We start from the raw sequence: 10292 nt of genomic DNA, 5'->3' as shown, positions 1-10292 counted from the left end.
CTGGTACGAAGTGTTTCCCGTTCATCAAGCTGCATGTGTAGTTCAGCAACACTCATTCTTATAACTTTACTTAATGATCTGCTATGGCATGGTTGTTATCAAGTTTTGGTTTGATCAATATGAGAGCAATTATGATCATTTGACTATATGTTCAGCTCGCCCTTATTGAACTATTAATCTACCAACATGAGTTGAAAAAAAATGTCATAGCTTGTAACAAATGACTGGAAAAAAATGATTCCAAATCATGTAATTTCATTCCTTCACACAAAAAAGTAAGTACAACAAGTTCTCACTAATATACATCGATTCTGCTTTCATCGTACCAATAAAGCACGCCACAAGTTGGGATTATAGCACAAAAAATGCTAAAAGAGGAAATGCCTAGTGAAAGCTCTGAATAATTAGGTATTGTATAAGGATATACTGCACAACTGCACTTTGCAGCTAGCTTCAGACACGTCTTCTTCGACCAGTCCACGAACAGGGAGCGGGAGGCGCAACCAGCGACCAGCAAGCACACAAGTGTCGCAAAAGGTGACAGAGTGAGGGCGGAGACTGCCAGTGGTGAGCGGTGACGGCGACCTCGAGCGGTCGGAACAAGCGGCGAGTATGCGAGCACCGCGACCAGCAAGCCGATGGGGTGAGTAGGGATCTGGAGGGATGACCGGCGACCAGCAAGCGCGCGGGTGGTGCAAGAGGCGGCGGTGAGCGGAGAGCAGCGGCGGCGGCAACCTGGTGGACGAAGCCAACGCCTGATACTGGTACGAACTGAAGCTGGTGTTTTCACTAGCCAATTAATGTAAAAATATATTAAAACAAGGCTAATGGCATATTAATCATTGATGCAACGACGTAAGTGACAATTGGGCGAATCAAATATCCAGAGTGGTAAATCTGCCAAGCCCAACGAATAAAGTGGCAAAAATTCAAATGTCTCAGAGAGAGGCGAGCGTGAGAGGCATTGGGCTGGGGAAGCGAGCTTTCCTGTAGTGGGCCGGGTAATTATGCGATAGTGTGCCCTCGACGCTCTGCTTCGCCGGTCGATCCCCAACCAGATCCAAGAAAAAAAAATCCCCTTAAAAATCCAAGAAAAATAAAATCTTTCTCTCTAAAAAAAAAAGAACTTAGCTGACAAACGTTTATTAGGGAGGATGGCATTTACGAACGATTTTCATACTGATTTTATTGGTAGAGGGGTGGCAATTTAGTACTGCAAGGCAAGGAAAATAAAATGTTGGTTTCTTTATTACAATCCTTTTTTATGTCAAAGACATCAATCTCGAATGCCAAATCCTTTCTCGAGAAGGCATTCGAAAATATTGTCGCTGTTTTATCTTTTGTGAGTGCGTTCGTTGGGAGTTCATTCCCAGCGTGCGTTCTCCGTTTAGCATTACCGAAAAAAGATCCCGAGTTTCCTTCCGTCAATTACAATATGTCAGTTTCTTCTTCATCCTCGGTCTCCCTGGCGTCACCAAATCGTGGAACGGCCCGACCGACAGACGGGGGCAGTGTCTTGGTGCTTGAGAGGGGGAGCTTCGACGAGGCCCTTGGTCTTCGAAGGAGCGACTTCGACCAACATATCCCCTCCGACAGGTCATGAGGGCTGGTGCTATGGGCTTGACGACAACGACAGTGAGGTCGGCGGTGGCGTCAGAGGTCCCCTCCATGGCGGTTCAGTCGTCGGTAACGGACGTGAGCGGGAGGGAAAACAGCGGATGTGCCTCATGCGGGATATCTCCGGACGGCAATTGGGCATGCACGGTGCACATTCACGTTTGCGGTACCAGTGCACGTGCCGCGAATACGCAACCGACGTTGTCGTTTTTTTGGGGGGGGGGGGGGGGGGGGGGCTCCCAGTTTATTTATTTTTTGCAATAAGGATAACTATTATAAACAATTTTTTGGTCCAAAGCCCTGTAAAACGGTTATGCCTAAAATAGGAATGTTGTTAGCGATGCTCTCACATCCTCACATTTGCAACACGGTGCGGCCCGCAACGTGTCTAATGCAAAACCGGTGTGTGGTCTGGTTGATGAACAGAGCACAACATTAATGAGCAACATTTTCTCCAAAATGAAACATAAACTATGGATAATATTTCTAGGCAATAGCAAATACTTCTTCCTTTTCATAATGTATGTAATGCCTTAGATTTTCTGACAAACTAAACAAATTTTGACCGAATTTACATAGAAAACTACTTTTTAAAATAGAGGCATGAGATTTGCCTCCTTAATTAATTAAGAAGAAAATAAAGTTTTACAAGTGTCCCTCAATACAACGCATGAATGATTACTCTAGCAAAACCATCAACCCTAGTTGCTTTGCTCCCGTTGTGATCCACAGTTCAGCATCGCTCATCATGTTGTTGAGTAAGATCGGTAGCGGGGCGCCTGTGTGGCGGAAGATCATTTGTTTTATACGGCCCACATGATCAACATGGTGAGGGGTGTCATTGCCTTTCTATTGAAGTGCTCATGTGAGTCCAATTAGACCATTTACAGCTCTATCCCTTATATCTCTCTCAAACGTCCGGACATGCCGTCTGATCAGTGATCGATCACAAAAACGCAACCCAACCGGACCTCTCAAACCCGCCTCATACGTCCGGGCTGACCGACACCCCTCATATCAAGTCCAAATATAGGACGGATATGGGGTGGCCCGATAACACCCGGACACGCCGGCCTGACAGGCCCAGTCCACCACTAACCCCACGGTTGTTCCAAAAAAACCACTTTGGGCGCTCGCTCCGAACCCTAACTCACTCTCTTCCTTTGTCTCGAATCACGTTTGCGGTACCAGTGCACGTGTCGCGAATACGCAACCGACGTTGTCGTTTTTTTGGGGGGGGGGGGGGGGCTCCTATACCTCCCGGCCCACGCGCAGCACTAACAGGGCTGCACAGTCTGCATCCGCCTCGCGCCGTGTCCTTCCTACACCGGCCGTTGCTCCACGCAAGCATCGTTGGGTTCTAGTGCGTGCGCCTCCGGCCAGTGCCCGCACGCATACTCCGGAGTCGGAGGCGCGCTTTGACTGTCGTGAGAGGCAGTGGGCACTAGGACGATGGGAAGTGGGTAGTCCACGCGCCGCCACCGTGGAATGCCGGTGGAGCCCGACGAGGATGAACGCCTCCTCGCATGGGTGTACCGCCGGTCCCTCACGACAACGGAGACGGATGCCCAACGCCTCTGACGGAAGAATGTGAAGGCTCTCCGGCTTGCTATTAAGCAGTCGGGGCGCGAGGCGAAGGAGGCAGCGGGCGAGAAGGCCCGACTGGCACGGTTGAAGCGGGAGAAGGCAGGGGCGGTCTGGCAAATGAAGAGGCTCATAGTCCTCTTCGATGACGACTCCGACGACAACGATAGTGATTACTCCTCCTCGGACAACCAAGACCCTCCGCTAGTTGCGGACGGCTACAGCTGCGCCGACGATCCAAAGGGAAAAGGTCCGACGAGGAAGTGGTGATCTGCCTCCTCCCCCCGATGCATTTTTAATATAGTTTTTTAGGTGATGAACAACTATGTCCTGCGAACTCGATGATCTCTTGGGTGATGATGGATGTCCGTTTGCCGCAAATCTTGTGTTCATTTGCTTTCCGTTTTATTGTTCTATGTTTGATCACGTAGATTATTTCGACGTGCATGTGTTATGGATATAGGACGTCGGATATGAGATATGTGGATGTGGAGAGGGTAATTTGAGACAGTGTTCGCAAACGCGCCCGTGGATGTTTGAGAGGTCGAATTTGTAAGGTCCCGCTGTAGATGCTCTTAGCAGCGTCTCAATGACCAAGTTCCTTAACCTAAGTGTGTAACAACACTTGAAGAAGAGGATGTGTCTTGGTATCTTGTTCCTGTTCGTAAAAAGTGTACAGCCCGCAATTTATTCATCCACACTTACCAATGCATCAGCAGCCCATATCGTATATCTCCAACCAAGCAAAGACGGCCTTTTAGGGGAGCTCAAGCCTTCCACAAAATGAGGGTTAAATCATACATGTGCTTTCAAAGAATATTATCACCAGTTTATTCATCACAAGCTGGAAGTCATACACATTTATAGGATGAAGAATTGCCGGATATGCTCAACAACGGTGACGATAGAGGGGTTCATCTTGAAGATCCAAACATCATCCTTTAGTGTGTCGTACACATTTCTGGTTCCTCTAGATGAAGCCTCAAAAATGAGTGGAGCAATCTTGGCTTGACTATTTTAAATGTACATATTTTAGTCTATAAACATTTATCAAGATTTGTAGGACCTAACTTTCAGAAAAATCTATTCACACATTTATGAGTTTGTTTTCAGAAAAATCTGTACACGCATTTATGAGTTTATGAAGGAAGGGAGTACAAAACAGTTCAAATACAAACCTACAAAAAATGATATTTTCCAAAGACAAACAACTACTCCCTTCGTAAAGAATCATAAGAGTATTTAGATTATTAAATAATGATTTAAACGTCCTTACATTTCTTTACAAAAAATGATATTTCAAAGACAAACACCAACCGATGCAAATGAAAAAGGAAAAGAAAAAAAATGGAAATTGTGGCTGCTGGGATTCGAGCCCAGGTCTCCACGGCCACAACGTGGAATTCTCACCACTAAACTACAGCCACTTGGTGATGAAGTGTTATTTCCATTGCCATACAGTTTCTTCCACACAGCTTTTCTCACGTTTTCTGTTCAGTTTTGAGGCTACGGATTCCTGATCACGGCGACTTCCATCGCAAACACACTGATCACCACACTTAATCGTACATGTCGCAGTACACACTGATCACCACACTTATTCATCCATAAATTTTCTTTTTAGGTTCACACGTCCAAATAGCCGCATATATATTCTAAAAATATCCAAATGGGACGGTAGTTCTAATTAAAAATAAATTAATATTAAATTTTAACATTGTTCCTTTAACCGCTCACAAATACTCGATCAAATCTTCCTTCAATTGCATGTGAGTTGCTCGATATCGAATTGTTGATGCATTTGAACAAACTCTTCAGATATGATCGGTTTTTATCGAGAAGTTCGATATGATCATCCAATGTTCACAAATTCAAGACCTCGGCATCATTCTCACTTTCATCCTCCATAATCATGTTGTGAATGATCACGTAAAAGGTCACCATTGCCCACAAGGTATCCAAATCCCATTGTTTGTAGGTCCATAAACAACTGCAAAATGTGTCGACAGAACTTGAAATGTCCTCTCAACATCGTTTCTAGCTGCTTCTTGTCTTTGGGCAAAGTGAGGTTTTTCCTGGCCAACTGCGTCTGATATGGTATTGACGAAGGTAGCCCACGAAGGATAGATACCGTCAATCAGATAGTATTCCATGTTGTACTTATCCCCATTGACAATATGGTCCTTGTGGCTGTTGTTGCTGCTCTCTCAAGTTATGTTGCTGAAATATGCTCCTTGTAGCTGCTGAACCATGTATTATTGTATTGTGTTGAAATTTGTTCAAGTTATGCTGCTAAAATATGCTTTTTTATGTTGAAATTCTATTCTATGTTGCCACCAAGTTTGCTTAAATTTGTTGATTTCCCCGTGAGTTCCCCGTTGGTTTAGAAAACCCGATGGTTTTAGGGGACGGGAAAAAAACTAACCTCGTGCACGATGATGGGGACTGGGGCGGACTTGCAATTTTCTCCTGGGGATGTGTTTGAATAGGCAAAACCCGGTCCGTTTCGTCCCTATTGCCATCTTGAGTTGCAGTGGTGGCTTGGTGTGGTGGTGTTGGTGGAGTGTGGTGATGAAGCTTCTTCCGCGATGTGTTGGGGTGGCTGGGGAGTGAATAAACTTGGACACTGTTCAAGCGGGTAGAGTTGTAGGTAGGCGACAACTCGGATGAATGTCCTGCTTGTATTCGGTCAGCGCGAGCGGCAACGACACCAACGGATGTCGTTTCCCTTCTTGGAGGCGTTGATGTGGTGTTCAACACCTTACTCTCTCTCTCACTTGATTGATTGTCTAAGAGCAAAAGCCTACGGTTTGATTCTAGATCGGCGATGGCGGCGTCGTAGACGTCATTCCTGTCTTGCGAGCATTTTTTCGGGGACACGATTTGAAGGTCCTTCTTTGCATACCTTTGACGTTCGTCGTTGTTCTTGATTTGGGCGTCTGAGACACTATATACATCATCGCAGGTGATTCCAAAATGGTGACTTTCCCAAGGCTGGCAAAGTCTCGCCATCAATCTGTCAACTCTTTTCGGCAATCAAGAATGGTTAGTGCATCTATAAGGAGTATAAAGAGAGTGCTTTTGGTGTTGTTGCTCTTTGGATGTGACTGGAGTTGGTTGAGACGCGGTGCGGTTGGCTACTTCAGGGCATACCTTTGTGTTGACTTTGATTGTGTGTAGTTGAATCGGTGTGGTATTTTTTTTTCCACCGGCATGTGGTAGAAGATCGCATTATCCTTGCACATTTAATGGATAAATAGTGTTCTTTTCAAGGATCGGCATAGGAGATGCCATAATAGCTTAAAAAGTTTAAATGAAATAAAAAAAATGAACTTGTTGCCGCCAGGCTATTCTTTTATCTTGTTGCTTGTTGGCTTAGGAAGAAGTTGGGCTATCTTCTGAACTTGGGCATAAAAAACTGTTCTTTTCTACCATAACATTTGACCTTTTCTGATACATACAACACTAGAAAATGATCAAAAGAAAAGGAAAACGAATCGTGTGTTTGCTGGGCTATTTAGTCAATTTGGGCACGGTTTCTTCTTCCGTTTGAGCAATCTGGAAAACGATTATGTTTTGTACTGTATGTAATATTTGTAAATTAGTCAAAAGAAGAAAAAAAGAGATGTGGCTGCTTCATCTAGGCTCTCCTAGATGAAGCCTCAAAAATGAGTGGAGCAATCTTGGCTTGACTATTTTAAATGTACATATTTTAGTCTATAAACATGGTCAAGATTTGTAGGACCCAACTTTCAGAAAAATCTACACACACATTTATGAGTTTATGATGGGAGGGAGTACGTTTGAATACAAACCTACAAAAAATGATATTTCAAAGACAAACAACAACTGATGCAAATGAACATGACCATTTAAGGGTCATATCATATATCGCCAACCAAGTAAAGAACATGGCCTTTTATGTGAGCTCAAGCCTTCCACAAAATGAGGGGTAAAAATATACATGTGCTTTCAAATAATATCATCATCAGTTTGTTCATCACAAGCTGGAAGTTATATACATTCATAGGACGATAAAGAGGTTCATCTTAAAGATCCAAACATCATCCTTTAGTGTATCGTACACATTTCAGGTTTCCCTAGATGTGACTTGACTATGTACATATTTTAGTCTATAAACATTGTCAAGATTTCTAGGACCTAACTTTCAGAAAAATCTATACACATATTTATGAGTTTATGATGGGAGTGAGTACGAAACAGTTCAAATACAAACTTACAAAAAATAATATTTCAAAGACAAACAACTCTAAAAAAATGATATTTTCAAAAAGAAAAAGAGGAAATTGTGGCTGCTGGGATTCGAGCCCAGGTCTCCACGGCCACAACGTGGAATTCTCACCACTAAACTACAGCCACTTTGGTGATAAAAATGGAAACAAATGTTATATTGGCCCAGTTAATCTGGACCAGGTGACAGTAGTACTTTGCCAACTGATCAATTGCGTACCTAAACCTGAACATCCAGGTGATCAGATACTCAAATATACATGGACAAGATCACACTGCCATGGGCGATGAGAATGAAGTCGACTGACGCATGCTCCGGTGCTTTCCAGCTTCGTATCGTCACAAAAAAGAAGTTGGAACACTGCTACGATACATCATACTACATGGAAACAACGCGTTACATTTGCAGACTGCAGAGCAAGCTTAGATCTGCTGTAACCTACAACTACTAAAACCTGGCCTCTTGTGTAACCTAACCGAGATGGCCTCGCTGAGTAGTCTGCTGCTAGTTTTGAGGTAGCTGGACGTCGATCGACCTTAAAACTAGTCCCAGCTCCCGCTGAGCAGCGGCTTCACGTCGGCCACCTCGCCGAACATCTTCACCAGGTCCGAGCACCCGGCCCCGGCGCGGCCGCCCTCACCACCGCCTTTCTCGGCCTCCTCCTCCGTCTCCGTCTGCAGCTCCAGGCCCAGCTCCTCCTCGACGTCGTCGGACGCCGAGATCAGCAGCAGCTCGCACCCCTCGTAGTTGAGCAGGTCCGGCGGGTCGGCCGGCGCGTAGCGGTTGCTCCCGAACCGCCCCTGCAAGTGCTCCGGGAACGCGGCCTTCCGCTTGCCCTGCAGCCCGCCGAACCCCCCGCCGCCGCCCCCGCCGCGCTGCTCGGGGTTCTTGATCTGCACCAGGAACGACGCCTCCGGCTCCACGTTCATCGCCTCCTGCGGCTCCCCGACGCCTCCCTCGTCGCCGTCGCCGACGCGCGAGGGCAGCTCGAGCTTGTAGACGAGGTGGGTGTGCGGGCGGCCGCCGCGGCCCTCGTGCTTGAGGATGCGGTACACGCCCTCGCCCATCGCCCTCGCCGCCGACTGGTGCCGCTTGCCGCGCGTCGCCGTGTCGTACTCCGCCCCCTTGAGCGCGTCCTTGATGTCCTGCACGTCGGTGGTCACGAGGTCGACGTAGCCCCAGAACGGCCGGCCGTGCTTCGCCGGGTCCGGCAGGCTCTTCTTCCCCATCACGATCAGCCGGAGCAGCGGCTTCTCCTCCACGTTCACCTCCTGGCAAAGAACTAAACGGTGAGCAACGTGCAGGTTTTTCAGACGTATGTAGATCTGAGAATCGAATGAACGATCTCGTTCGTTCGTCACCTCCTTCCCGTGGCCGCCTTCGTTGCCGCCGTCTGCCGGCCCCTTCTCATCCCCGCCGTGGCGGGTCTTCCTCTTCTTGCCCTCCTTGCCGGAGTCCGGCGCCTGCTTCTCCTCGACGGCGCGGTCGGGGGCGGACTCCGGGCGCAGCACGACGTACATCCGCTGCACGTCGTCGGCGCTGTGCGCCTCCTCCTTGCCCACCTTGGGCCGGTAGAAGAAGAACACCTCGCCCTTCTCCTGCACGGACGCAAAGCCAGTTGCATGAATCAGTCAGTCACCATCGCCATTGTTACCGCATGCAGAGGACATCTTCAGGTCAAAATGCATCGATTGGTTGATAGACCTGGATCTCCACTTTGGGGTCCTCCCTGGTCTTCGTCTCCGTGCCCTGACCCATGGCGCTCGCTCGCTCGGTTGCTTGGCCGTCTACAGCAGCAGAGTGTGAATGATGAAGATGCAGTTAAAGTGTTCGTGCTGAGGTTGGTACGGCCGGCGGATGCTCTCTTAAACTACGGAGGCGAGCTCACTTACGTTGTTACACGTGCGCTGATACGTGGCCGCCGGAAGCGTCTGGGTCCGACATGGTGTGGCGCGCAACGAGGATGCCGGTCGACGTGTGGCATGCAACGTGTCAAGTCCCAGCGCAGGCACGCGGGGGCACGGGAGAGCACGGGCCGTGGAAAAACCGAAACGATGATACATTCAGCCAGTGGCGGATCCAGGATACCCGGGACGAAATAACGAAGGGCTAAATTATTTAATGTATAAAAATATAAGTCCGCACAATCGAATTTCATAAGTAAGAGCAGGATAAGCGAGTTATATCCTTCGATTCACCAGTTGACCGTAGCAGTGGCGGTGGCAGAGTCCTCGGCCGTCTTCTTGTCGGCTTCGGCCTTCTCTCGGGCGAGACGGTCAACGTCGGCTAGTGAAGACATGGCGATTTCAAAGGCCACACGGATGTAGATGAAGCATACGAACATAGGTGAGCAGTCACGTAGTCGCTTTCCAAAAGACTAATTGCCCCTTTCCCGTACAGGATCCGATGAGGCGGGGTTTCGGAGGCTTGCTCTCCCGTCAAACGTGTATGCGATGAACGGGACGGAGTCATCGACGACAACAGCAGCAAAAGGAACGAACGCGTGAAGGCAGAGATGTGATATGATCTCGTGACGGCTAGGGTTGGCAGAAGCCTACATGAACGTTCTTAAGCTGCAAGATCCTTTTCGGAGTAAACTTCATATCGATCGTGCCAACACAAAAAACAGAAGCACTTGCGCCATTGGATCAATACGGACCCTTGGCATGTGACCTGGTAAGAACAAAACATGAGATGTCAGCACACACATGAATATTTACACCTGTATCCACCCACCAATTGGTAGATTGACAAACCAAAAATACAGTAAACAAATTACCGTTCCAAGATGCACCACTTTCTTTTTTGCTCACAATCATATAGGCAGACTTGGAGTCTT

At 47.5% G+C, this 10292-nt stretch overlaps 1 protein-coding gene and 2 non-coding genes across 3 annotated transcripts; all 3 read right to left on the bottom strand.

Annotated features, from left to right (window-relative positions):
- Positions 1-4556: 4556 nt before the first annotated feature.
- On the bottom strand, positions 4557-4628 carry TRNAH-GUG. The gene has a single exon. It is a non-coding gene; the product is annotated as a tRNA-His (tRNA).
- Positions 4629-7509: 2881 nt separating this feature from the next.
- On the bottom strand, positions 7510-7581 carry TRNAH-GUG. The gene has a single exon. It is a non-coding gene; the product is annotated as a tRNA-His (tRNA).
- A 207-nt stretch (positions 7582-7788) lies between these two features.
- On the bottom strand, positions 7789-9311 carry LOC123402866. Its single transcript, XM_045096829.1, has 3 exons — positions 9158-9311; positions 8815-9051; positions 7789-8724 (listed from the first exon to the last, which is right to left on the bottom strand). The coding sequence occupies exons 1-3, from the start codon at positions 9209-9211 to the stop codon at positions 7996-7998; spliced, it is 1020 nt and encodes a 339-aa protein (XP_044952764.1). The 5' UTR covers positions 9212-9311; the 3' UTR covers positions 7789-7995.
- Positions 9312-10292: the final 981 nt, after the last annotated feature.

Source organism: Hordeum vulgare, chromosome 6H (genome assembly GCF_904849725.1).
Source record: "Hordeum vulgare subsp. vulgare chromosome 6H, MorexV3_pseudomolecules_assembly, whole genome shotgun sequence".
Lineage (NCBI taxonomy): Eukaryota > Viridiplantae > Streptophyta > Magnoliopsida > Poales > Poaceae > Hordeum > Hordeum vulgare.
This window is presented reverse-complemented; position numbering and strand designations above follow the sequence as displayed.